This window comes from Mustela putorius, unplaced genomic scaffold (genome assembly GCF_011764305.1).
Source record: "Mustela putorius furo isolate JIRA1106 unplaced genomic scaffold, ASM1176430v1.1 tig00004007_pilon_pilon_pilon, whole genome shotgun sequence".
Lineage (NCBI taxonomy): Eukaryota > Metazoa > Chordata > Mammalia > Carnivora > Mustelidae > Mustela > Mustela putorius.
Window position 1 is genome coordinate 111,095 of NW_025422145.1, and position 23,260 is coordinate 134,354.

Below are 23,260 nucleotides of genomic sequence, written 5' to 3' on the forward strand. Positions count from 1 at the left end.
TCTTCTTGTCTACTTCGTTTACCTCTAAAGCTTGTGACCAACATGTGACTCACACTCCTTCTTGTTTACCTATTAGACAGATGGCTAATGTATAATCTTCTTTTCTTCTCCTTTGTTATCAGGTATCTAATAAATTCAGGATTGAGGAGTTGTTTGGGGTGACAGTCCTTCCAGCTGTGGTTCTCTGCTCCCATTCTCTTAACAGCTGACTTGTTTGTGCCTCATTCTTCTCCCATGTGCCATTAGGAAAGCAGCATAGGGGACCCTCAACTAAATCACATTTTTTCAGCAGGGTCCGGTTTTTGAGTTGGAAACGTAAGTTTCTTCTAGGAGTTTCTCAGTACTGGAAGGTTAGTGTTCTTACCTGTTCAGCGACCTTGGGGTCAAACTGGGGCATATGATGGATGAAGAGTGTAGCCCCTGCTGTCCATGGTTCCAAAATGCACCCGAAGACTGCCAGAATCCAGCCCGTGTCCGAATGGCACCAGAAGATATCAGATGTCTTCAGTTGCAGAAATTTCCTGCTAACTCCAAAATACAGTGACCTCAGCTATGTGACTGACCATGAGAGAATGTGATCAAGGGCTGGGGACTCAGATTTTCAGGTGGCGACCCACCACTCATTCTCAGTGCATGTTTTTAAATGGGGCTCAAGACACACATCCATAGCACGTCCGTAGAGTATGCCAAAGCCCATTTTCTGGTCGTGTGTGCCTTCAACTGGTTTAGTTATAATGATCCTTAAGACTGGGAATATGGGACAAATCTATAGCTCTTTTCTTGGATTTGACTCTGTTACTGATACAGTCCCAGGTAATGCTGGCAGCCATTTGGGGATAACAAGGAATAATAAGTGTTTCTGAGAATACCATCAAAACTCAGCAGAAACAGGGCTGACAGATGGAGAGATGAAAACCTAATCTGGAAACTATTTTTGTCTGAAGCCAAACTCTGGAGTGCTCTGTCTCAGGATCCATTAAATTCCTGTACTCCTTTTTTGGCTTAAAGATATTTAGATTGGTCTTTCTGTCATTTGTGATGAAGAAAGAGAAAGGGAGAGAAAGAGAGAGGGATTTAATTTTTAATATTCTATCTTGGCAAAGGACTGGAAACAATCAGACAATAGGCAATAACTGAAAGGTGGAGTGGAGGTTGGCTCACCCGCAAGAATTTACTAGCTAGGAGAATCTGTCTTTTCAGCGTCGGACTCCCTACCCACTGAACATCTCTTCTGGGGTGTCTCTCAGGCACCTCAAATCCACCAGATCCTAATTTCTCCTGACTCCCTTCAACTAATTCTTTCTCTTCCAGTATTCTCTGTATTTCAGCGAATGTCATTACTATCCATGCAACTGTCCAAGCCCCAAATCTGAGTCAACCTTGACTGGCTCCTCTCTTGTCTCCCACGTCACTCCCACAGACAGTAGATCCCATCCATTTTACCTCCTAATATCTCACATATGTTAACTTCCTTCACGTCTCTGACACCTTTGCCAAGCCACTGCCATCTTGGATTATTCTAAGACCCTCCAGCTAGTCGATCTAACTCTATTCTGATTTTTTCCAACATATTCTCCATATTGCAGCTAGTGATCTTTTATCTTTTTTCCTTTTCTTTTTTCTTCTCTCTCTCTCTCTTTCTTTCCCTTTCTCTCTCTATTTCTTTCTTTCTTTCTTCTTGAGAGAGAGAGTGTGCACATGCAGAAATAGGAAGTAAGAGGGGAGAAGCAGAGGGAGGGGGAGAGAGAGAATCTCAAACAGACTACACGTTCAGCACAGCGCCCAATGTGGGGCTCAATCTCGTGACCCTGGGACATGACCTGAGCCAAAATCAAGAGCCAGATGCTTCACAGACTGAGCCACCCAGGTGCTGCCATGTGATCTTTTCAAAACACAAACCTGATCAGGTCTTTCCCTTGCTAAAATATGTCCCATGGCTCCAACACCTCCCCTCCCTCTCAAAACAAAACAAAACAAAAACAAATAAACAAGCAAGTAAACAAACAAAAAACTCTTTAAACTCTACACCAAGGCCCATGAGATCCTATGGGATCTGGGCCCTGCTTACTTTCTCACTCCTCCCAACTATACCTTACCCCACACTCTGAGCACCAGCCATCCTCAAATCTCAGTAGTTTATAAACATTACTTTTTATATCTTTGTGCCTTTGCTCCTGTTATTCAGAGTGCACAGAAAGCCCTTCCCTTCTTCCCACCCCCATTACTCCAGGGTTTTGCTATTCAGTTATCATTGTATAACTTTTCATCAGCACAGCTAGCCACAGCCTACCAAAAAACTTTTGGTGCCCTCTGATCTGGTTAATAAGTTAGAAAATATACAGCATCTGTTCTGGTCTGAATATTATTCACTAGAGAAAGGGCGGAAAGGAGAAGAGGCTGTTTAAAAACTGATTAAATGGGGCTGCCTGGGTGGCTCAGTCATTAAGGGTATGCCTTCGACTTGGGTCAGGATCCTAGTGTCTGGCATCCAGCTCCCTGCTCAGCAGGAGGCCTGCTTCTCCCCCTCCCACTTCCCCTGCTTGTGTTCCCTCTCTCTGTTAAATAAATAAATAAATAAATAAATAATCTTAACAAAAAATAAATTGATTAAATGGTTAACCCAAGGCTACAGCTTCAGCCTCTATGACTGTTCTAGATCAGGGACAGGGTCATGATGTGGCTTGGTCCCAGGTATTATTTTTCCTAACAGCTCATAACTGGGTAATTTCAAGTTTCATTTGTCCATAAATGGGGAGAAGGAAGGACCTGTTGTTTAGGTGACATTGTGAGTTCATTCTGTATTTTCCTACCAAACCCTGAGTTAACTGACAGAGACAAACTGGCTCTCCTACACACCTCCTGTCAAGGTGCTTAGGCAGGACATAATGTGCCTCCTTTGTCATCAGAGGCCTCTGTCAGCAAATAGTTAGGATTCTCAATGTTTACCTCTCAGATTTTCATCAGTCTGAACCAAAGAGCACAGAAGGGAGAAGCAGGATAAGGTCAATTCTGCTTAGAGATCTTTTCCCAACCCACACATGCACGCATACACATGCACACACCACCCCAGATCTGCGGCCCAGCTCATAAGTCAATGACTTCTTTCCTACCTTGAAGGGAAAGAGGATCGCAAGGCAAATCCATGGCTGTGTTTTGCCATCTTGGGGAAGCCTGTGGTCCCACTGGTGAAGAAGATGGCCATTGGGTCCAGGGTCTTTGACTTAATACAGGTATGATCTGGGGATGCTGATCTGCAAAGAGATTCAGTACAAAAGGGGAGAAGTCATATTTACTCTTTCCATCCAGAGAAGCAAAAGGAACAATATGAGGCTTGGAGTCAGAAAAATGGAGGTATCTAACACTGGAGGGGAAACCAGTTCTCCTGGTATTGGAACCAAATGGAGCTTGAGAGTGAGTTGAGTAAGCTGACTGACATTTCTTCATTTTAAAAAGAGGGGAAACAAAATGGATTGTTTAGCATGTAACAAACACTGAAACAGCCCTTCCAGGCAATGCTCTAAGTGATTTACAAGTAACAACTCATTTAATCTTCAGACCAAACCTAAAAGGCAAGTACTGTTCTTATTGTGCCCATTCTGTGGATTAGAAAACTGGGGCTCAGAAAGGCTTTCATAACTTGCCTGAAGACCTGTAGCCAAGGATTCAAATACACCCCAAACTGTGTTCTTAGTCACACTGCTAAGCTTGTTTTTTATATGAACCAAGTTAATAGGACTTTTACCCCATAACCATGTACATTCGCCCTGGTGTAAGCTTGAGATGGAAAGTACAATCCCTAGGGTGCCCCAGTGTGCCTTGATTCTTGGGGGTTTCTCCTAGACTGAGAGTCTCTTGGGCTCATAAATGCAAGTTCTCTATGGTGTTTGATCAGAGAAACTGCAAATGATCCCAGGACACTCTGACTCTTGGTGCAATATGATACCATATTGACTTTTGGCCATTTAAGGGCATTTTAGAGAATATTTATTCACACCATTTTCATTTAATTGTGTGACTTTAAAATCCAGTGTAAGATGTGACTTCAGTGTGATATTTGTCTTTTGAGGCCAAAGGAAAGGACTTTAAAAACTGAGGGGTTACTTCAAGAAAACAAACCCAGCATGGTGTATGGGTGACACAAAAAAAATGCCTGAAGGTTTACAGAATCAGAGGTTTGGAAGCAGAAGTGGTCTTACTTACCTCAAACACTTCCCTAACTTTTCCTGCAAAGTGTCCCTAAAGGTATGCAACCCCTAAAAAATGGAAAGTGTTTGCTCCTTTAGCCACCTGACAGCCATAGCCTCAATTTTTCTTGCAATCTCAAGCTTTCCCTTAAAAATTCATCCCTTAGGGGCGCCTGGGTGGCTCAGTGGGTTAAGCTGCTGCCTTTGGCTCAGGTCATGATCTCAGGGTCCTGGGATCGAGTCCTGCATCGGGCTCTCTGCTCAGCAGGGGGCCTGCTTCCTTCTCTCTCTCTCTGCCTGCCTCTCAGTGTACTTGTAATTTCTCTGTCAAATAGATAAATAAAATCTTTAAAAAAAAATTCATCCCTTAATCTTTCACTCAACCTCTTCATATATATATTTTTTAATATAAACATAATATTTCAGATTCCTTACCTACAGGGAAGATGTAACACAACAACCCTCTGACTTTATACATCACAGGGATGCTAATACTTTAGTGATAGAGGCATGGAAGTTCAATATCCTTATTTTACAGATAAAGCAATTGCATCCAAGAAAGGGGAAGGATTGGGGAGGGTATGTGCTATGGTGAATATATATATAGTAATATATTATTATAGTAATATATATATAGTAATATATTATTATATTATTATATATATATATATAATATATATAATATATTATATGTTAATTTTTTAAAAAAGGGAGGGAAGGAACCAGTCCGGGGTCACACAGCAAATCCATAGCAAAACTAGGAAGAGAAGGTTTCGGCCATCAGACCTGGTGAGTCTCCCCCTACTGGTTGGGAGTGAATGGCCTTCTCCTGTCCTTCCTTAGATAGCACATTCATTAGAACAGAAACTCACTTAATTGATGATCGTAAGTCCAACCACCCTTGACAGCTATGGTCAGACACCAGGAGCTTTGTTTTCAGAGTAGGACACCTGGAAGCTAAAGAATCCACCTCTGGGGCAAAGGTATCTGTGGTGATGATGCCCTTGGCTTTAGACACTTGTAATCGGTAGAGAAGGTCCTTGCTCGTCAGTTGCATGGTTCCTGGCATGAAGACTATTCCTGGGAATGATAAAGGAAATTTTGGGTTTCAGTCTTGGGTTACCTGCATAGAAATCCACCAGCGTCTTGCTGGGCAAAGTATGGTCCATGGACCAGCACCAACCACACCACCTAAGACACAAAATCTCATGCCCCATCCCAAACCTACTGAATCGGAATCTTCACTTTAATAAGATCTCCAAGGGACTCCTATGCACAATGAAAGTTGAAAAGCCTTCCCTAACCTCTTCTGCTCTAGATGGATCTAGCCAGTAGACGGTGGATCCTACTTTACATAGGATCTGGGGCTATGAATGTAAGTAGGACAGTATCCCTGACATCAGAATTAGCTGCATCACTATCTAGATTTTTCCTCTCTCATCTCCTCCTCTGTCAGTCCCTTGTGTCATCTTGTATCTCCTCTCACTCACTCTGCATATCTAAATTTAACTACATTATCCTTTGAACTTCCCTGCTTTCCCTTCCATCTTCTATCACCAACAATTAGTTCGTGTCTTCATGAGTTGGGTTCTAATCTCTCCACCAGGTGCCTTGTCTTGAGTCTTCCTACTTCAGGTTCTATAGAACACTGATTCTTCCCACTCCACTCTTCTTCTCTTCACCAGCACCTGTACCCTCTCTCCAGGAAACCAACATACTCTCCACCCAACACTGAAGACACTACCCACCCACCACTTTTCTTTCTTGCAAATTTATTCTCTATTTCAATATGGCTGTTCTTCACACAGGCTTCTCCTGACTCTTGCCCATCCTTAGTATTCTCTTTCTTTGCTTCTCTCCCTCTTTAATTCTGCTTATACCAGAGGGCTCAGCTCATATCCTGGACTTCCCATGGGCCATCTCTTAGGTCTACAGATGACATGGCTTCTCTATACTCTCTCTGCCATTGCTATTAATTCTTCATTCCACATGACTTGGATGGATTAATCCAGTATTTTACTGGTGAGGGAATATATGAACATGCATTATAAAGCACATCAAAAGAGAATCCATGAGTCCCACATGAATTCTAAATTATATAGGCAAATAGATAGGCAATTAAAAAGGAAAGGGAAATCTCCACAAAAGAATGATAACTAATAAATGTAGGGAGAATAATATAAAGTAAAAAATTCTTCTATAAAACGACCATAATAATATTCAATTCAATCAAGAATCATTAATGGATTCTCAAATCCTAGGGTGAAAGGCAAGTGCAGAACATAAAGACACTTTATTCACATAAAGACAACTGGAGAACAGGTTATTCAGACAACCAGTCTCATAAATATTACAACATAGATTACTAATTACTTACATAGACCACTAATTATAAAGGGAAAAGATGCCTTGCAAAGGTGTTTGTAAATAACACTGATGATAAGACAAACCAACTTGATGTATCCCCTTATTAAAGCACTGAGATAGGCAAATTGTCTTTGTAGTACTCCTGGTAAAAATGTTTAACTGAATGTAGTCCTGAGGAAAGAGTCAGAAACACAAATTTTGTGGGACCTTCCAAAAACAACTGGTTTAGACATTTCCAAAATGTGGTCATATAGAAAAGCCCAGCTTGAGGGATATTGAGATGTGACAACTGAATGCGATGCATGATCCTCTATTGGATTTTGGATTCAAACCAAAAAAAATTACTACAGAAGACACTATTGGGACTAAAAAAGAATTTCGGCTATGGGTGTATCAGTGTTAGAGTCTTGTGTGATAACTCTGCTGTACTGAGGTGTGGAGAATGTCTCGGATCATAGCAGATGAATACTCCAGTGCTTGCTTATGGGTGTTTATCTGGTGTTTATGGTTGTCACAATGTCTGCAACTGATACTTAAATGACTCAGTGTAGGAGGAGTGCAAAATGTTAAGAACTGATGGATCTTTTCTTTTTCTTTTTTCTTTTTTTTTTAAATTTAAATTCAGTTAATTGACATATAGTGTATTATTAGTTACAGAGGTATAATTCAGTGATTTGTCGGTCTTATATAACACCCAGTGCTCATTACCTGATAGATCTTTAAAACCAAAAAATGAGATTGTGCAGGGGAAAGTGTGTGCATGGATGACTTAAAGAGTTATGACACTGTATTTGAGGGTGTGTAAGTATGAGAGAGACAGTGAGTGAGAAGGAGGAAAAAAAATATTTGAGGGAGTTTGAGAAAGAAAAAGTCTATGCAGAATATGAAAAAAGATAGGGGAATATTAATATTTCAGGACCAGCTGGCTCTGGGCTAGATCTAAAGTCTGTTGGTGTCTCTTTGGGTCACTGACCTGTTCGCATGCAGCCTATGGCCACCAGCCACCACTCAGGCACTCGAGGCAGGACCACGGCCAAACGGTCTCCCTGCTGCAAGCCACAGATCTGGGTGAAGACATTGGCTGTACGGCGGGTTAAGTCTGTCAACTCGCTGAAACTCCACTTCAGTTCATCCCCTTTGTTATTCACCCACCACAGGGCTGGGTTTGGACCTCTCTTGCCCTCCTGGTAAAGATCATACACCATGTGTTACTTCCTACTTTAAAGGAACTTTAAAGGAACTCATTTGGCCAATCTATTACCATAGACACATTAAAGTGAAAATGTTGCTCAAGGACTGAGATCCAATGTTAAAGAATTTATAGAATGATGAAAAGTTGGGTATAGGGTGTGATCCAACCAGCTTCTTCTGGTCTACTGTCTCCAACTCCGAGTCACATAAAACCATGAATAGCCTTCATGTCACCTGTTAAAACCTTAAAATTTCATTCCCCCATGTGTCTGTCTTAGTTACATATGGACAGTAGGTTCTCCTCTGTGCCTCAGTATTATCATCTATGAAATGGGTACAATACTTCCCAGAAGGTAGTAAAGTTTAAATTAGTTATTTAAAGAGGTAAAGTGTATATGACAGTGCCTGGCACATAGTAAGTGCTCATAAAATTACTATCATTATTATCACAATAGAACTGGAGATTAATTTAATTAATGAATATTTGGCAGAATTTATTTTTAAAATTAAAAAATTAAAATTAAAAGTTACTTCTAGAGGTGAAATAAGCAAGAAGGCAAACCTGGAAGCACCCAGGTAACCCTTTTCCCCTCACAGAAACATCAAGTAACCAACAGACTAACATAGCTTTGTAGGAACTCTAGAAACAGTCAAAGATATGCAGCAACCAACAAATGTCCAAACAACAGAAATTCACAATGAAAATGGTAAGAAATATTATGTTATTTTTGCTTACCTTTGCCTCATCCCCTCTCTGGTGTTGTGAAATATGGTTAGGAGGAAGCCACCTAATTCCCAACCCCTCCCTTGGGACAGAAAAAAAGACTAGAATTTTTTTCAGTATTCTGGGTTGTCAGGACTAGTTTCTGCCTCACTCAACCTGGAGCTCAGATACGAACGGCGACATAGTTTGAATATCAGGTTGGAGGTGTCGAAAACAGTGGCAGATGCCACAATGAGTGAAAACTGCAGATTGGCCACTTGGGGTTGGGGAGGGCAGGAGGTGGGGACTAAAGACAGATGAAGGCAATAAAACTTCTAGGGCCCCACGAAGAAGCAGGTATGAGAGTCTGAAGGAAATTAAAACATGAAAAAGCAACAATGTTATTTGGCAAAATTGAGAAGAAAAAAAAAAGCACATGCATGATAGGCCTAGAAAAGACACGTGTCTGAGACCTTACATTTTCATATGATTAGATTACTGAAGGCAATTCTCTACAAGGAACCAGCTACAAAAACAGAGGCTGGTTGCTTTTTCCAAATAACCCAATTTTCAACAACAGATCACAAGGCCATGTTGCCCATTTGAAGGAAAAAAAAAAAAAAGCTCCAGAAGCTGACTCTAAAGAGACATAAGTTTCAGTTATTAGACAGAAACTTTAAAAATGATTGTGTTAGGGGAGCCTGGGTGGCTCAGTGGGTTAAAGCTTCTGCCTTTGGCTCAGGTCATGATCCCAGGGTCCTGGGATCGAGCCCCACATAGGGCTCTTTGCTCGGCAGGGAGCCTGCTTCCTCCTCTCTCTCTGTCTGCCTCTCTGCTACTTATGATCTCTGTCAAATAAATAAATAAAAATCTTTAAAAAAATAAAATGATTGTCTTAAACATGTTGGAAAAGCTAAAGGAAAATAAACAAAGAACTAAAGCAAACCAGAAAAAAATATATATGAACAAAATGAGAACCAAACAGAAATTCTAGATTTGAAAATACATTAACTGAACTGAAAACTTTACCAGGGGGGTTCAACAACAGACTCAGTCAGACAGAAGAAAGAATCAGTGAACTTGAACAGAAGTCATTTTAAATTATGGAGTCTGAAGGGCAAAGGGATAAAAATAATGAAGAAAAGTGAATAGAATCCAAAGGACATAGTATACAAACAATCAGAGCAATATATACATTATGGGAGTCCTAGAAGAAGAAGAGAGAAAAAGGAGTGACAAGCTTATTTGAAGAAATAATGGCTGAGGAAAAGCAAAACCATATTTGCATTAAACACAAATTTACTTCTACAAAACAGGAAAAAATATCCAGTGAGAAAAAGACAGTCTCTTCAATATATGGTGCTGGGAATATTAGACAGCTATGTTTAGAAGAATGGAATTCAATCATTCACTTACATCAAGTGGTATGAAAACTCAATATGGATGAAAGAACTCAATGTGAGACAGGAATCCATCAAAATCCTAGAGGAGAGCATAGACAGTAACCTCTTTGACATAGGCCACAGAAACTTCTTTCAAGACATATCTCCAAAGGCAAGGGAAAAAATGCAAAAATAAACTTTTGGGACTTCATCAAGATAAAAACCTTCTGCAGAGCAGAGGAAACAGCCAAAAAAACAAAGAAGCAACCCAAAGAATGGGAGAAGATATTTGCAAATGACAGTACAGGCAAAGGGCTGATACCCAAGATCTATAAAGAACTTCTCCAACTCGACATCTAGAAAACATATAATCATGTCAAAAAAATGGGCAGAAGACAGGAACAGACACTTCTCCAAGGAAGACATACAAATAACTAGCAACAATCAGGGAATCAGGAAAATAGCCATCAGGGAAATTCAAATCCAAACCATATTGAGAAACCACCTTACACCAGTTAGAATGCCAAAATTCACAAGGCAGGAAAGAACATATGTTCAAGAGGATGTGGAGAAAAGGGAACCTTTCTAAGTATTTGGTGGGAATGCAAGTTGGTGCAGCCACTTTGGAAAACAGTGTAGAGATTCCTTAAAATATTAAAAATAGAGCTACCCTCTGACCTGGCAATTGCACTACTGGGTATTTACCCCCAAAGCTACAGATGTAGTGAAAAGAAAGGCCATATGTACCCCAATGTTCATAGCTGCAATGTCCACAATCACCAAACTATGGAAAGAGCTGAGGTTACCTTCAACAGACAAATGGATAAAGAAGATGTGGTCCATATATACAATGGAATATTACTCAGCCATTAGAAAGGATGAATACTCAACTTTTCATCAGCATGGTTGGGACTGGAGATTATGCTGAGGGAAATAAGTCAAGCAGAGAGAGTCAATTATCATATGGTTTCACTTACTTGTGGAATATAAGGAATAACATGGAGGACATTAGGAGAAGGAAGGGAAAAGTGAAGAGACAAACAATGAGAGACTATGGACTCTGAGAAACAAAATAAGGGTTTTAGAGGGGAGGGGGCTAGGGTTGGCCCTGTGATGGGTATTAAGAAAGGCATTTATTGCATAGAGCACTGGGTGTTACATGTAAACAATGAATCTTGGAACACTATGTCAAAAAATAATGATGTAGTGTAAGGTGACTAACATAACACAATAACGTTTTTTAAAAAAACACTAATTTATACAGTAGTACTCATTCATCCATCCATTCATTAATTCACTCATTCATTCAGTATATGGATATACAAATACAAAAGGCTCAATGAATTTCAAATAAGAAAGTCCAAAGAGACCCACACACAGACACACTGTAACCAAACTACAAAAGCCAAAGACAGACTCTTCAAAGAACAAGAGAAAAGTGACCCATCATGTATAAATCCTTGATAAGATTATTAGTGGGTAACAGACCAGAAGACAGTGCAATTGTATATTTAAAATGATGGGGGAAAACCTGTCAATCAAGAAATTCTATATTCAGCAAAATTGTCCTTCAAAAATGAGGGGAAAATTAGGCCAGTCTCGGATAAACAAAAATTGAGGGAATTCATTAAAAAAAATTGAGGGTCTATAAATTCATTCTCTATAAGAAATGTTAAAAGGAGCACTTGGGTGGCTCAGTTGGTTAAGTGTCTGACTTTGGCTCAGGTCATGATCTCAGTGTTCTGGGATCAGCCTGCATTGGGCTCCTCAGTCAGCAAGGAGTCTACTTGTCCCTCTTTCTCTGCCCCTCCCCCCACTCATGTGCGCTCTCTCTCTTTCTCAAATAAATAAAATCTTAAGAAAAAAAGAAATGCTGAAAGGAGTTCAAGTTGAAATAAAGGGATGTTACAGAGTAGCTTGAATACAAAAATATAAATAATAAATACCTGAACAAATATAAAAATATGGACAAATATAAAAACCAGTATCACTGTAATTTTAGTTTGGGACTTCAGCTCTTATTCTTATGCAGTATTTAAAAGATAGAAGCCTAAAAATGAATTATAATTCTATGTTAACAAGTGTACAATATATAAACACATAAATTTGTGACATCGGTAACATAACATGGGGAGGAAAGAGGGAGCCAGAAAAGATTAGGAGTTTTGTATGCAAATGAAGTTGCTATTAGTTTAAAATGGATTGTTATAACTTTAAGATGCTATATGAAATTTCCTACAGAATAAACACAAAGGGAAATGAGAAGGGAATCAAAACATATCACTATAAAATAACAAAGAAAGACAGTAAGAGAGGAAATAAGAGACCAAAAGCTATTATAGCAAGAAAACAATTAACAATAGTAAGTCCTTCCTCATCAGTAATTATTTTAAATGTAAGTGCATTAAATTCCCAATCAAATGACTTAAATTGGCAGAATGGATTTAAAAAAAGAAAACAGGATCCAATTATTTGGCATCTACAAAACCATTATTTCTATATGATGGAATATGATAAAACCATCCCAAGACTTCCAGAAATTATTTTGGAATAAAAATTTCACAATACAATATTAATCTTAAAAAGCAAAACTGTATTTACATTGTAATCCAAATGTATATAGTAGTATCCATTCATTCATTCAATATATATTTACTAAATTCCCATTATCTGTTAAGCACTACTCTTAGACCAAAGAATATAAAGGTGAAGAAGACATACATATACAAACTTATGTACATGGTATTAAATATTTTTGAAATATTTTATTTATTTGAGAGAGAGAGAACACAGAGCGAGAATGAGAGGGAGATACAGACTCCCACTGAGCAGAGAGCCTGATGTGGGACTCAATCCCAGGAACCTGAGATCATGACCTGAGTTGAAGGCAGACAATTAACCAACTGAGCCACACAGGCACCCTGGTTTTAAATATTTATAGCCAACTTTCATTTTGTTGTTTATGTAAGCTTTCTTATTTTCCCTAAGCTTTCTCTAACAAGCATTCTTTTTTAAAAGATTTTTAAAAATTAATTTCCAAAGCATGTTCAGAGTAAAAGTTCAGGCAGTACAGAATCTTATGAAACAGAAAAATCTGTTATAAATAGAAAAATGTCCTCAAATATCTAATCACATTTTCGCTACCTGAAGGTCAACACTGATAATTATTTGGTGTATATTCTTCCAGCAATTTTTTCCCACATATGTGCAAACCTGATCCCACCACATTTGTCCTGTATGATTGGAACCAAAAAGTAAAGGAATAAGATAAAATTATATATATTATATAAGATAAGACATATATATCATTATATTACATTATAGTAATTTAATATAATTATATACTAAATATAACTTAATAATTTAATATATTATATAAGATACGATTATATATATTATTCCCTCACTGGGATAAGATAAGATTAATATAGATGTATAGTCATGTATAAGTATTCATATTTATGAAAAAATAGTGTTATGACACAATCCTCCCACAACTGATTACAGAACATTAAGGAAGTGTAGTGACTAGTTATGTTATGCACTGCTTATATAAGGGAAGCAGAATATGTAATGTTACTGTAGGAGTTTTAAAAATGATGATAAAGCTTCTTATCAAGATAGAAAACATTTGTTGCTCAGAACTCAGGCAGTATTTTAGACCCTAACTCTCACAACTTGAAGGAGGTATTGCTTAAGCATTGATGGATTTTTGTGTTGAGGATTAATCTGATAATGTGAAATTCAGATAAAGTTCTTTTCCCAGAAGATAGAAACACCTTCTAAACTTGGAGTTGAAATTTAAATTTTTATGTGGTAATGTTTGAAGCCAAAGGAAATTGTGATGTAGTTCCAAAAGATAAAATGCTTAGTATTTAACTTAGCAATAAAAAGGATGAACAACTAATGCACAAGGCAGCAGGGACAATAAAAACAATAATTCTGAATCAAAGAAATCAGACACAAAAGGGTGCATCGTGTATTATTCTATTTCTTTGAGACCTTAGGAAAGAGAAATATAATCTCCAGTATCAGCAGAACAGTATGGGCTCAGAGTTGGGTGGGTAGGGACTGACCAGGAAAGAACAAAAGGAAACTTCTGGGGTGACAGAAATGTTCTAAAACTCCAGGTTTACATTGAAAATGTATGCATTTCATTCTATGCAAATTATACAACAACATAGTTGATTTAAATAAATAAAAGCCTACAGAGCTACTCAAACTAAAATATTCTTTGAAGAAGGAAAGTTAGAAAGGTAGATCAATTACTTTAAGTATTCAAAATGAAATGATTCTTTCTGAATATCAAAACACATGAGAGAGGCGCCTGGGTTGCTAAGTGTCTGCCTTCAGTTCCGGTGGTGATCTCAGGGTCTTGGGATGGAGTCCCACGTCAGGCTTCCTGTACAGCAGGGAGTCCGCTTCTCCCTCTCTCTCTGCCTCTCCCCCAGGCTCATGTTCTTGTCTCTCTCAAATAAATAAATAAAATCTTTAAAAAAAAAAAAGGTAAGAGCTTATGGCCTCCACACACACACACACACACACACACACACACACACACACAAAACAAGAAAAGAAAAATAGCCTCAGTCTTATTTACAATGAAATATAAGTTGAAATTCAATGTTTTCATAAATTAATGATGGGATATGATAGACTAATAAAATTTATATCCTAATTGACATAGATAGAACATTTTGCCTAATAATGATATAATGTACAATCTTTTTCATTTCATATGGAACATTTACCAACCTCAAAAAAATCTCAAAATTTTAAAATAGGGTATGTTTTCTGACCCCAGTGGAATTAAGCTAGAAATCATTAACAACAAGGCAACGAGAGACCCATCACCCAAGTATGTGGAAACTAACTAATATGCTTCTATATAATCTATCAATCAGAGAAGGGTCATAAGGCAAATAGAAAAATTTTTCAACAGAATGTTAATAAAATACGACATATCAAAATTTTTACAATGTACCTAAAAGGAATACTTAGTGGGAAATTTATATATTTTTTAAAGATTTTATTTATTTATTTATTAGACAGAGAGAGAAATCACAAGCAGGCAGAGAGAGAGAGAAGGGGGAAGCAGGCTCCCTGCTGAGCAGAGAGCCCGATGCAGGACTCGATCCCAGGACTCTGAGATCATGACCTGAGCCGAAGGCAGCGGCTTAACCCACTGAGCCACCCAGGCGCCCTATATTTTTAAATGCATACATTATAAAAGAAGGCAGGCCCAAAAGCTTCCATATCAAATAGCTAAAAAAAGAAATCAAAGGAAATCAAATCAAAGGAAAGTTGGAGGAAGGGAGAGTGTGCGCCAGTGGAATGGAAACCAACACAACTGAGAATAGCAGTGAAGCCAAAGCTGGTTTTCAAAAGGTAAATAAAATTGATAAACTCTTTGGAAGACTTTTCAAGGGAAAAAAAGAGAATAAAGATATTAAACAATATTAGGAATGAAAAAGTGTATGCAATTACAATTCTTTTTTTTAAAAGATTTTATTTATTTATTTGACAGACAGAGATCACAAGTAGGCTGAGAGGCAGGCAGAGAGAGAGAGGAGGAAGCAGGCTCCCTTCCGAGCAGAGAGCCCAATGCAGTGCTCACTCCCAGGACCCTGGCATCATAACCTGAGCCGAAGGCAGAGGCTTTAACCCACTGAGCCACCCAAGCACCCCACAATTCATTTTTTTTTAAAGATTTTATTTGTCAGAGAGAAAGGGGGAGAGAGAGAGAGGTAGAGGACACAAGCAGAGGGAGCAGCCCACAGAGAGAGAAGCAGTCTCCCCATTGAGCAAGGAGCCCCATGTGGGACTCGATCCTAGGACCCTGGGATCATGACTTGAGCCAAAGACAGACTTTTAACTGAGCCACCCAGGCACCCCTGAAATTACAGTTCTTACAGACATTAAAATAGCAACAAGAGAATCTATTAATAATTTTATGCCAATAAATCTGACAATTTGGATGAAATGAACAAATTGCTGCTAAAAAAAAAAAATTAAACTCACCAAAACTGATAGAATCAAAATCTTAATAACCTTATATCTATTAAGTTAAATCCATTATTAAAAGCCTTCCTACAATGAAAACTCCAGACTTCATGTCTAAAACTTTTGGTGTGAGGGAGACAAGATGGCAGAGAAGTAGGAGGAGGCGCCGTTTCAACCGGTCCCCTAAAGTGAGCTAATTACCTACCAAAGAACTCTGATCACCCATGAAATCAGCCTGAGATTAGAATTATATACTTCTGGATCTCTATGGGGACGGAAGACACCAGTGGGCAGGTAAAGCGGAGTGGGAACGTCGATCAGACTGATATCAGAAGATAAACAAAAGGGGGAGGGAGGTACCAGAAGCGACCCATTGGAAAGTAATAGCCCAATACGAGAGTGCCTTGTAATTGGGGACCAGCATTAATTTGGAGTCTGGTTGAAAGCACTCAAAAAGAGCAAAGGATCGTAGGGGGAAATTGGGGGAATCAGGCCGTTAGGGACAAGGGCTACCAACCCAGGACAGACACCACTGGTGCTGAGCCAGAGAAAGTGCAGCAAAGAAGCCAGGTCTTGGTCTCTGAGCCTCCGGCATGCCTGGAGAGCATCTGGGTGGTGGTGCCAGTAAAGGTGAGGGAGCCTCACCAGCTGGCAGAACCACAGCCTTTGCACTCTCCACACATGCGCCACACCACCAGAGTCCGAGTTAGGCCCTACACCCTCTCTTGAGAGAGGTGCGTGCAGGTGAGTCTGAGCACTCCCAGCCCGGGCCAGCATGAAAATCTCAGTGTGCTCTCTCTGCTTGGGACCTCACTGGCGGTCTGGGCCTGCCCGGACAGCCACAGCTAGTATTTCTTGTGGTTTTGGACACAAGCGGGAGTTCTGTGACCCCAGAGACCACGACTGGGGATGTGCTCTGCAAGCAGCAGAGGGGAATTTATGTACTCTGGAGCACCCAGAGGGGAAGAAACTGAGGCTTCTCTCAGAGAGGGAGGTCTGGGTGCAGTTTCCTTTCCTCTAAACCTCCAAAAACCGCCAAAAGCAGCCAAGAGGAGAGAAAACAAATGAACAAACAAAAAACTTCCACAGAACAAAAGCCTGAAAAACCGGTTTCCTCAGAGCCCAGCCCCTTGATAGAGGCAGGAGGACTTAACTCTAGCAACACTACCTCAAAAACCACGTGGCAGGCCCCTACCCCAGAAAGCCAGTACCCCGCCCCCAAAAAACCAAAACAAACAAACAAAAAAAACAAAAAAAAAAAAACCAAGACGACAACCATCACTACTTCATAGATACAACTTTTATTTCTAATTCGTTCTCACTATTCTGGTTCTTTTCATTTTTAATATAACTTTTTAACCTATTTACCATCACAATGAGATGTTCAGTACACCAAATTCCATAATAACTTTTTTTTTAAAGATTTTATTTATTTATTTGACAGAGAGAAATCACAAGTAGATGGAGAGGCAGGCAGAGAGAGAGAGAGGGAAGCGGGCTCCCTGCTGAGCAGAGAGCCCGATGCGGGACTCAATCCCAGGACCCTGAGATCATGACCCGAGCTGAAGGCAGCGGCCTAACCCACTGAGCCACCCAGGCGCCCCCCATAATAACCTTTTAACCTGAACTTTTGTGATACATATACCCATGTTTTTCTTTTGCTTTTCTATTTTTATTTTATTTTATTTAATATTCATATAGAGATAAGCTTCAAGGTAATCCCCTTACCCCAATCAATGCTACCCCTATAGGTAAACCAGTTTTAAACCCCCTTTATCTCAGGAAAGTTGAGTCCTTTCACAAAGACATCAAGATACATTCAGGAAGAATCAAAATAACCTTCCTTGCCCACACTGAGAATTTGTAACCACTTTCCCATCTTTTTCTTCTGTCAGTGTTTCTGTGTATTTGTTTTTGTTCTGGTAGTATATAAATCTTCTATTTGGGGTTCATTTTGATGGGGTTCTTTATTTATTTATTTATTTTTTCTCTTGTCATCTACTTTTCAGTCTTTCTGTCTGTTTTTATTTGTATACTTCATAAAGTATACCTTTGGGGCCCATTTGGGCTGGGCCTTCTCTTTTATCATTTTTTTCCCCCTGTCTCTCTCTCTCTTTTTCTTTTTCTTTCTTTTTAGTAGGGACGCTCGATTGCTCAGAAGTGTTCCAGGGTGCACTTTGCCTGGATCACGGTTGATACATTCAGCTACACATCGGTTCAGCCATCTCTCACCAAAATGACTAGGAGGAGGAATGCCCAACAAAGGAAAAATTCAGAAACTGTGCCCTCTCCATCAGAGCTATTGGATATGGACATAAACAGTATGTGGAGAAGGGAATTCAGGCTAACAGTTATCCAGGCAATGGCTAGGTTGGAGAAAGCCTTTGATGACAAAATGGAATTGATTAGGGCAGAAGTGAAAGCCACCAGGGAAGATGTTAGCAATGCTCTCAATGAGTTCCAATCTAATTTAAATTCTCTAGCAGCTAGGGTAACTGAGGCAGAAGATAGAATTAGTGATCTAGAGTACAAACTGATAGAGAAAAAGGATCAGGAGGAGGCCTGGGACAAACAACTTAGGAGCCATGAAAACAGAATTAGGGAAATAAATGATGCCATGAAACGTTCCAACGTCAGAATTATTGGAATCCCTGAGGGGGAGGAAAAAGAAAGAAGACTAGAAGATATAGTTGAACAAATTCTCTATGAAATTTTTCCCAGTTTGGGGAATGGAACCAGCCTTCGTGTCCTAGAGGCAGAAAAGTCTCCCCTCAAGATCATAGAATCTAGAAAGACCTTGAGACACCTGATTATGAAAATGATGAATCATAATTGTAGACAGGAGCTCTTGAAAGCAGCTAGGGTGAAGAAATTCCTTACATATATAGGAAAGCCCGTCAGAATAACGTCAGACCTGTCCACAGAAACCTGGCAAGCCAGAAAGGGCTGGCAAGACGTATTCAGGGCACTAAATGAGAAGAATATGCAGCCAAGAATACTTTATCCAGCAAGACTGACATTCAAAATGGATGGCGAGATAAAGAGCTTCCAAGACTGGCAAGGCTTAAAAGAGTATGTGAGCACCAAGCCGGCACTGCAAGAAATATTAAGCGGGGTTCTATAAAAGAAGAAAGAACCCAAGAGTGTCACTGAACAGAAATATATGGAGACAATCTATAGAAACAATGACTTCACAGGAAACATGATGTCAATAAAAACATATCTCTCAATAATCACTCTCAATGTGAATGGCCTAAACACTCCCATAAAACGGTGCAGGGTTGCAGATTGGATAAAACGACAGGACCCATCCATTTGTTGTCTATAAGAGACCCATTTTGAACTGAAGGATACATCCAGACTGAAAGTGAAGGGATGGAGAAGCATCTTTCATGCCAATGGGCCTCAAAAGAAGGCTGGGGTAGTGATTCTCATATCAGATAAATTATATTTTAAACTAAAGACTTTAGTCAGAGATACAGAAGGATACTACATCATTTTTAAAAGATCTATCCACCAAGATGATCTAACAATGGTAAGTATTTATGCCTTCAATATGGGAGTAGCCAACTACATAAGACAACTGTTAATCTAGAGTCATACTGATATGAATACACTAATAGTGGGGGATCTTAACACACTACTCTCAACAATAGACAGATCATCTAAGCAGAAAATCAATAAAGAAACAAGAGCATTGAATGATACTTTGGACTTTATATCTCATAGATATAAACAGAACATTCCACCCTAAACCAACAGAATACTCATTCTTTTCGAGTGCACATGGAACTTTCTCCAGAATAGACCACATGCTGGGTCACAAATCAGGACTCAACTGATACCAAAAGATTGAGATTATTCCCTACATATTCTCAGATCACAATGCTTTGAAACTGGAACCCAACCACAAGAAAAAGTTTGGAATTAAAACACCTGGAAGATAAAGACCACCTTGCTTAAGAATGCTTGGATCAACCAGGAAATCAAAGAAGAACTTCAGCAATTCATGGAAACCAATGAGAATGAAGACACTTCAGTCCAAAACCTATGGGATACAGCAAAGGCAGTCCTAAGGGGGAAATACAGAGCCATCCAAGCCTCCCTCAAAAAAACTGAAAAATCCAGAATATACCATCTGTCTTTAAACCTTAAAGAGCTGGAGAATCCACAAAAGTTAAGCCAACCCCACACACAAGAAGGGAAATAATCAAGATTAGAGCAGAGATCAATGGGATAGAAACTAGAGATACAGTAGAACACATCAATGAAACTAGAAGCTGGTTTTTTGAAAGAATCAATAAGATCGATAAACCACTGGCTAAACTAATACAAAAGAAAAGAGATAAGACCCAAATTAATGAAATTATGAATGAAAAGGGAGAGATCACAACTAACACCAAGGAAGTAGAAACAATCATCAGAAATTATTATCAACAGTTATATGTCAGTAAATTAAGCAACCTAGATGAAATGGATGCATACCTGGAACCTATAAACTTCCAAAACTGAATCAGGAAGAACGTGACAACCTGAATAGACCAATATCTAGGAATGGATTGAAGCAGTGATCAAAAACCTCCCAAAAAACAAGAGCCCAGGATCTGACAGATTCCCTGGGGAATTCTACCAAACTTTCAAAGAAAAAAAATAATACCTATTCTCCCGAAGCTGTTTCAAAAAATTGAAGCAGAAGGAAAACTTTCAGACTCTTTTTATGAAGCCAGCATTGCCCTGATCCCCAAACCAGGCAAACACCCCACCAAAAAGGAGAATTTTAGACCAATATCCCTAATGAATATGGATGCTAAGATTCTCAAAAAGATACTAGCTAATAAGATCCAATAGTGCATTAAAAAGATTATCCACCATGACCAGGTGGGATTTATTCATGGGTGGCAAGGTTGGTTCAACATTCACAAATCAATCAATGTGATAGAACAAATCAATAAGAAAAGAGAGAAGAACTACATGGTCCTCTCAATTGATGCAGAAAAAGCATTTGACAAGATACAGCATCCATTCCTGATTAAAACACTTCAAAGTATAGGGATAGAGGGAACATTCCTGAACTTCATAAAATCTACCTATGAAAAACCCACGGCAAATATCATCCTCAATGGGAAAAAGCTGACAGCCTTCCCTTTGAGATCAGGAACCTGACAAGGATGGCCACTCTCACCACTCTTGTCCCACAATAGTGTTAGAAGTCCTAGCAACAGCAATCAGACACCAAAGAGAAATAGAAGGTATTCAAATTGACAATGAAGAAGTCAAACTCTCTCTCTTCACAGATGACACGATAATTTATATGGAAAATCCAAAAGGCTCTACTCCCAAACTAATAGAACTCATAAAGCAATTCAGTAATGTGGCAGAATACAAAATAAATGTACAGAAATCAGTTGCTTTCTCATAAACTAACAAGGAAAATACAAAAATGGAGGTTAGATAATTGATTCCACTTACTATAGCACCAAGAGCCATAAGATGCCTGGGAATAAACCTAACCGAAGAGGTAAAGGATCTCTACTCAAGGAACTAAAGAACACTCGTGAAAGAAATTGAAGAAGACCCAAAAAGATGGAAGACTATTCCATTCTCATGGATTGGAAGAATAAACATTCTTTTTTTTTAAAGATTTTATTTATTTATTTGACAGACAGAAATCACAAGTAGGCAGAGAGGCAGGCAGAGAGAGAAGCAGGCTCCCCTCTGAGCAGAGAGTCCAATCCCAGGACCCCAAGATCACGACCCGAGCCAAAGGCAGAGGCTTTAGCCCACTGAGCCACCCAGGTGCCCAAGAATAAACATTCTTAAAATGTCTATATTCCCTAGAGCAATCTATACTTTCAATGCCATTCCGATCAAAATCTCACTGGCATTTTTCAAAGATCTGGAAAAAACAATCCTAAAATTTGTATGGCATCAGAAGAGACCCCGGATTGCTAAGGAAATGTTGAAAAAGAAAAAACTGGGGGCATCACATAGCCTGATTTCAAGCTTTACTACAAAGCTGTGATCACCAAGACAGCATGGTACTGGCACATAAACAGATACATAGACCAGTGGAACCAACTAGAGAGCCCAGATATGGACCCTCAACTTTATGGTCAACTAATCTTCAACAAAGCAGGAAAAATATACAGTGGGGAAAAAAAAGTTTTTTCAATAAATGCTGCTGGAAAAATTGGACAGCTTTGTGTAGAAGAATGAAACTCGACTATTCTCTCACACCATACACAAAGATAAACTCGAAATGGATAAAAGACCTCAACGTGAAGCAGGAAACCATCAGAATCCTAGAGGAGAACATAGGCAGTACCTCTTTGACATAGGCTACAGCAACTTTTTTCAATATGTCTCCAAAGGCAAAGGAAACAAAAGGAAAAATGAACTTTTGTGACTTCCTCAAGCTCAAAACCTTCTGCAGAGCAAAGGAAACAGCCAACAAAACAAAGAGGCAACCTACAGGATGGGAGAAGATATTCGCAAATGACAGTACAGACAAAGGGCTGATATCCAAGATCTATAAAGAGCTCCTCAAACTCAACACACACAAAACAGATAATCATGTCAAAAAATGGGCAGAACAGATATGGACCCTCAACTCTATGGTCAATTAATCTTCGACAAAACAGGAAAAAAATATACAGTGGAAAAAAGACAGTCTCTTCAATAAATGGTGCTGGGAAAACTGGACAGCTATATAGAAGAATGAAACTCGACCATTCTCTTACACCGTACACAAAGATAAACTCAAAATGGATAAAAGACCTCAACGTGAGACAGGAATCCATCAGAATCCTAGAGGAGAACATAGGCAATAATCTCTTTGATATCAGCCACAGCAACTTCTTTCAAGATATGTCTCCAAAGGCAAAGGAAACAAAAGTGAAAATAAACTTTTGGGACTTCATCAAAATCAAAAGCTTCTGCACAGCAAAGGAAACAGTCAAAAAAACAAAGAGGCAACCCACGGAATGGGAGAAGATATTTGCAAATGACAGTACAGACAAAAGGCTGATATCCAGGATCTATAAAGAACTCCTCAAACTCAACACACACAAAACAGGCAATCATATCAAAAAATGGGCAGAAGATATGAACAGACACTTCTCCAATGAAGACATACAAATAGCTATCAGACACATGAAAAAATGTTCGTCATCACTAGCCCTCAGGGAGATTCAAATTAAAACCACATTGAGATATCACCTTACACCAGTTAGAATGGCCAAAATTAACAAGACAGGAAACAACATGTGTTGGAGGGGATGTGGAGAAAGGGGAACCCTCTTACACTGTTGGTGGGAATGCAAGTTGGTACAGCTTCTTTGGAGAACAGTGTGGAGATTCCTCAAGAAATTAAAAATAGAACTTCCCTATGACCCTGCAATTGCACTCCTGGGTATTTACCCCAAAGATAC

General features: G+C 39.2%; 1 protein-coding gene across 1 annotated transcript in view; it reads right to left on the bottom strand.

Moving 5' to 3' along the window:
* The window catches only part of ACSM1 (acyl-CoA synthetase medium chain family member 1), a 48,490-nt gene that overhangs the window by 17,065 nt on the left and 8,165 nt on the right, over positions 1-23,260 (bottom strand). Inside the window, exons 3-6 of the mRNA XM_004750268.3 lie at positions 7,525-7,735; positions 5,057-5,264; positions 3,111-3,251; positions 365-524 (exon numbers count right to left, since the gene is read on the bottom strand). Coding sequence (XP_004750325.1) covers positions 365-524; positions 3,111-3,251; positions 5,057-5,264; positions 7,525-7,735 — 720 coding nt within the window. The remainder of the gene's footprint in view (positions 1-364; positions 525-3,110; positions 3,252-5,056; positions 5,265-7,524; positions 7,736-23,260) is intronic.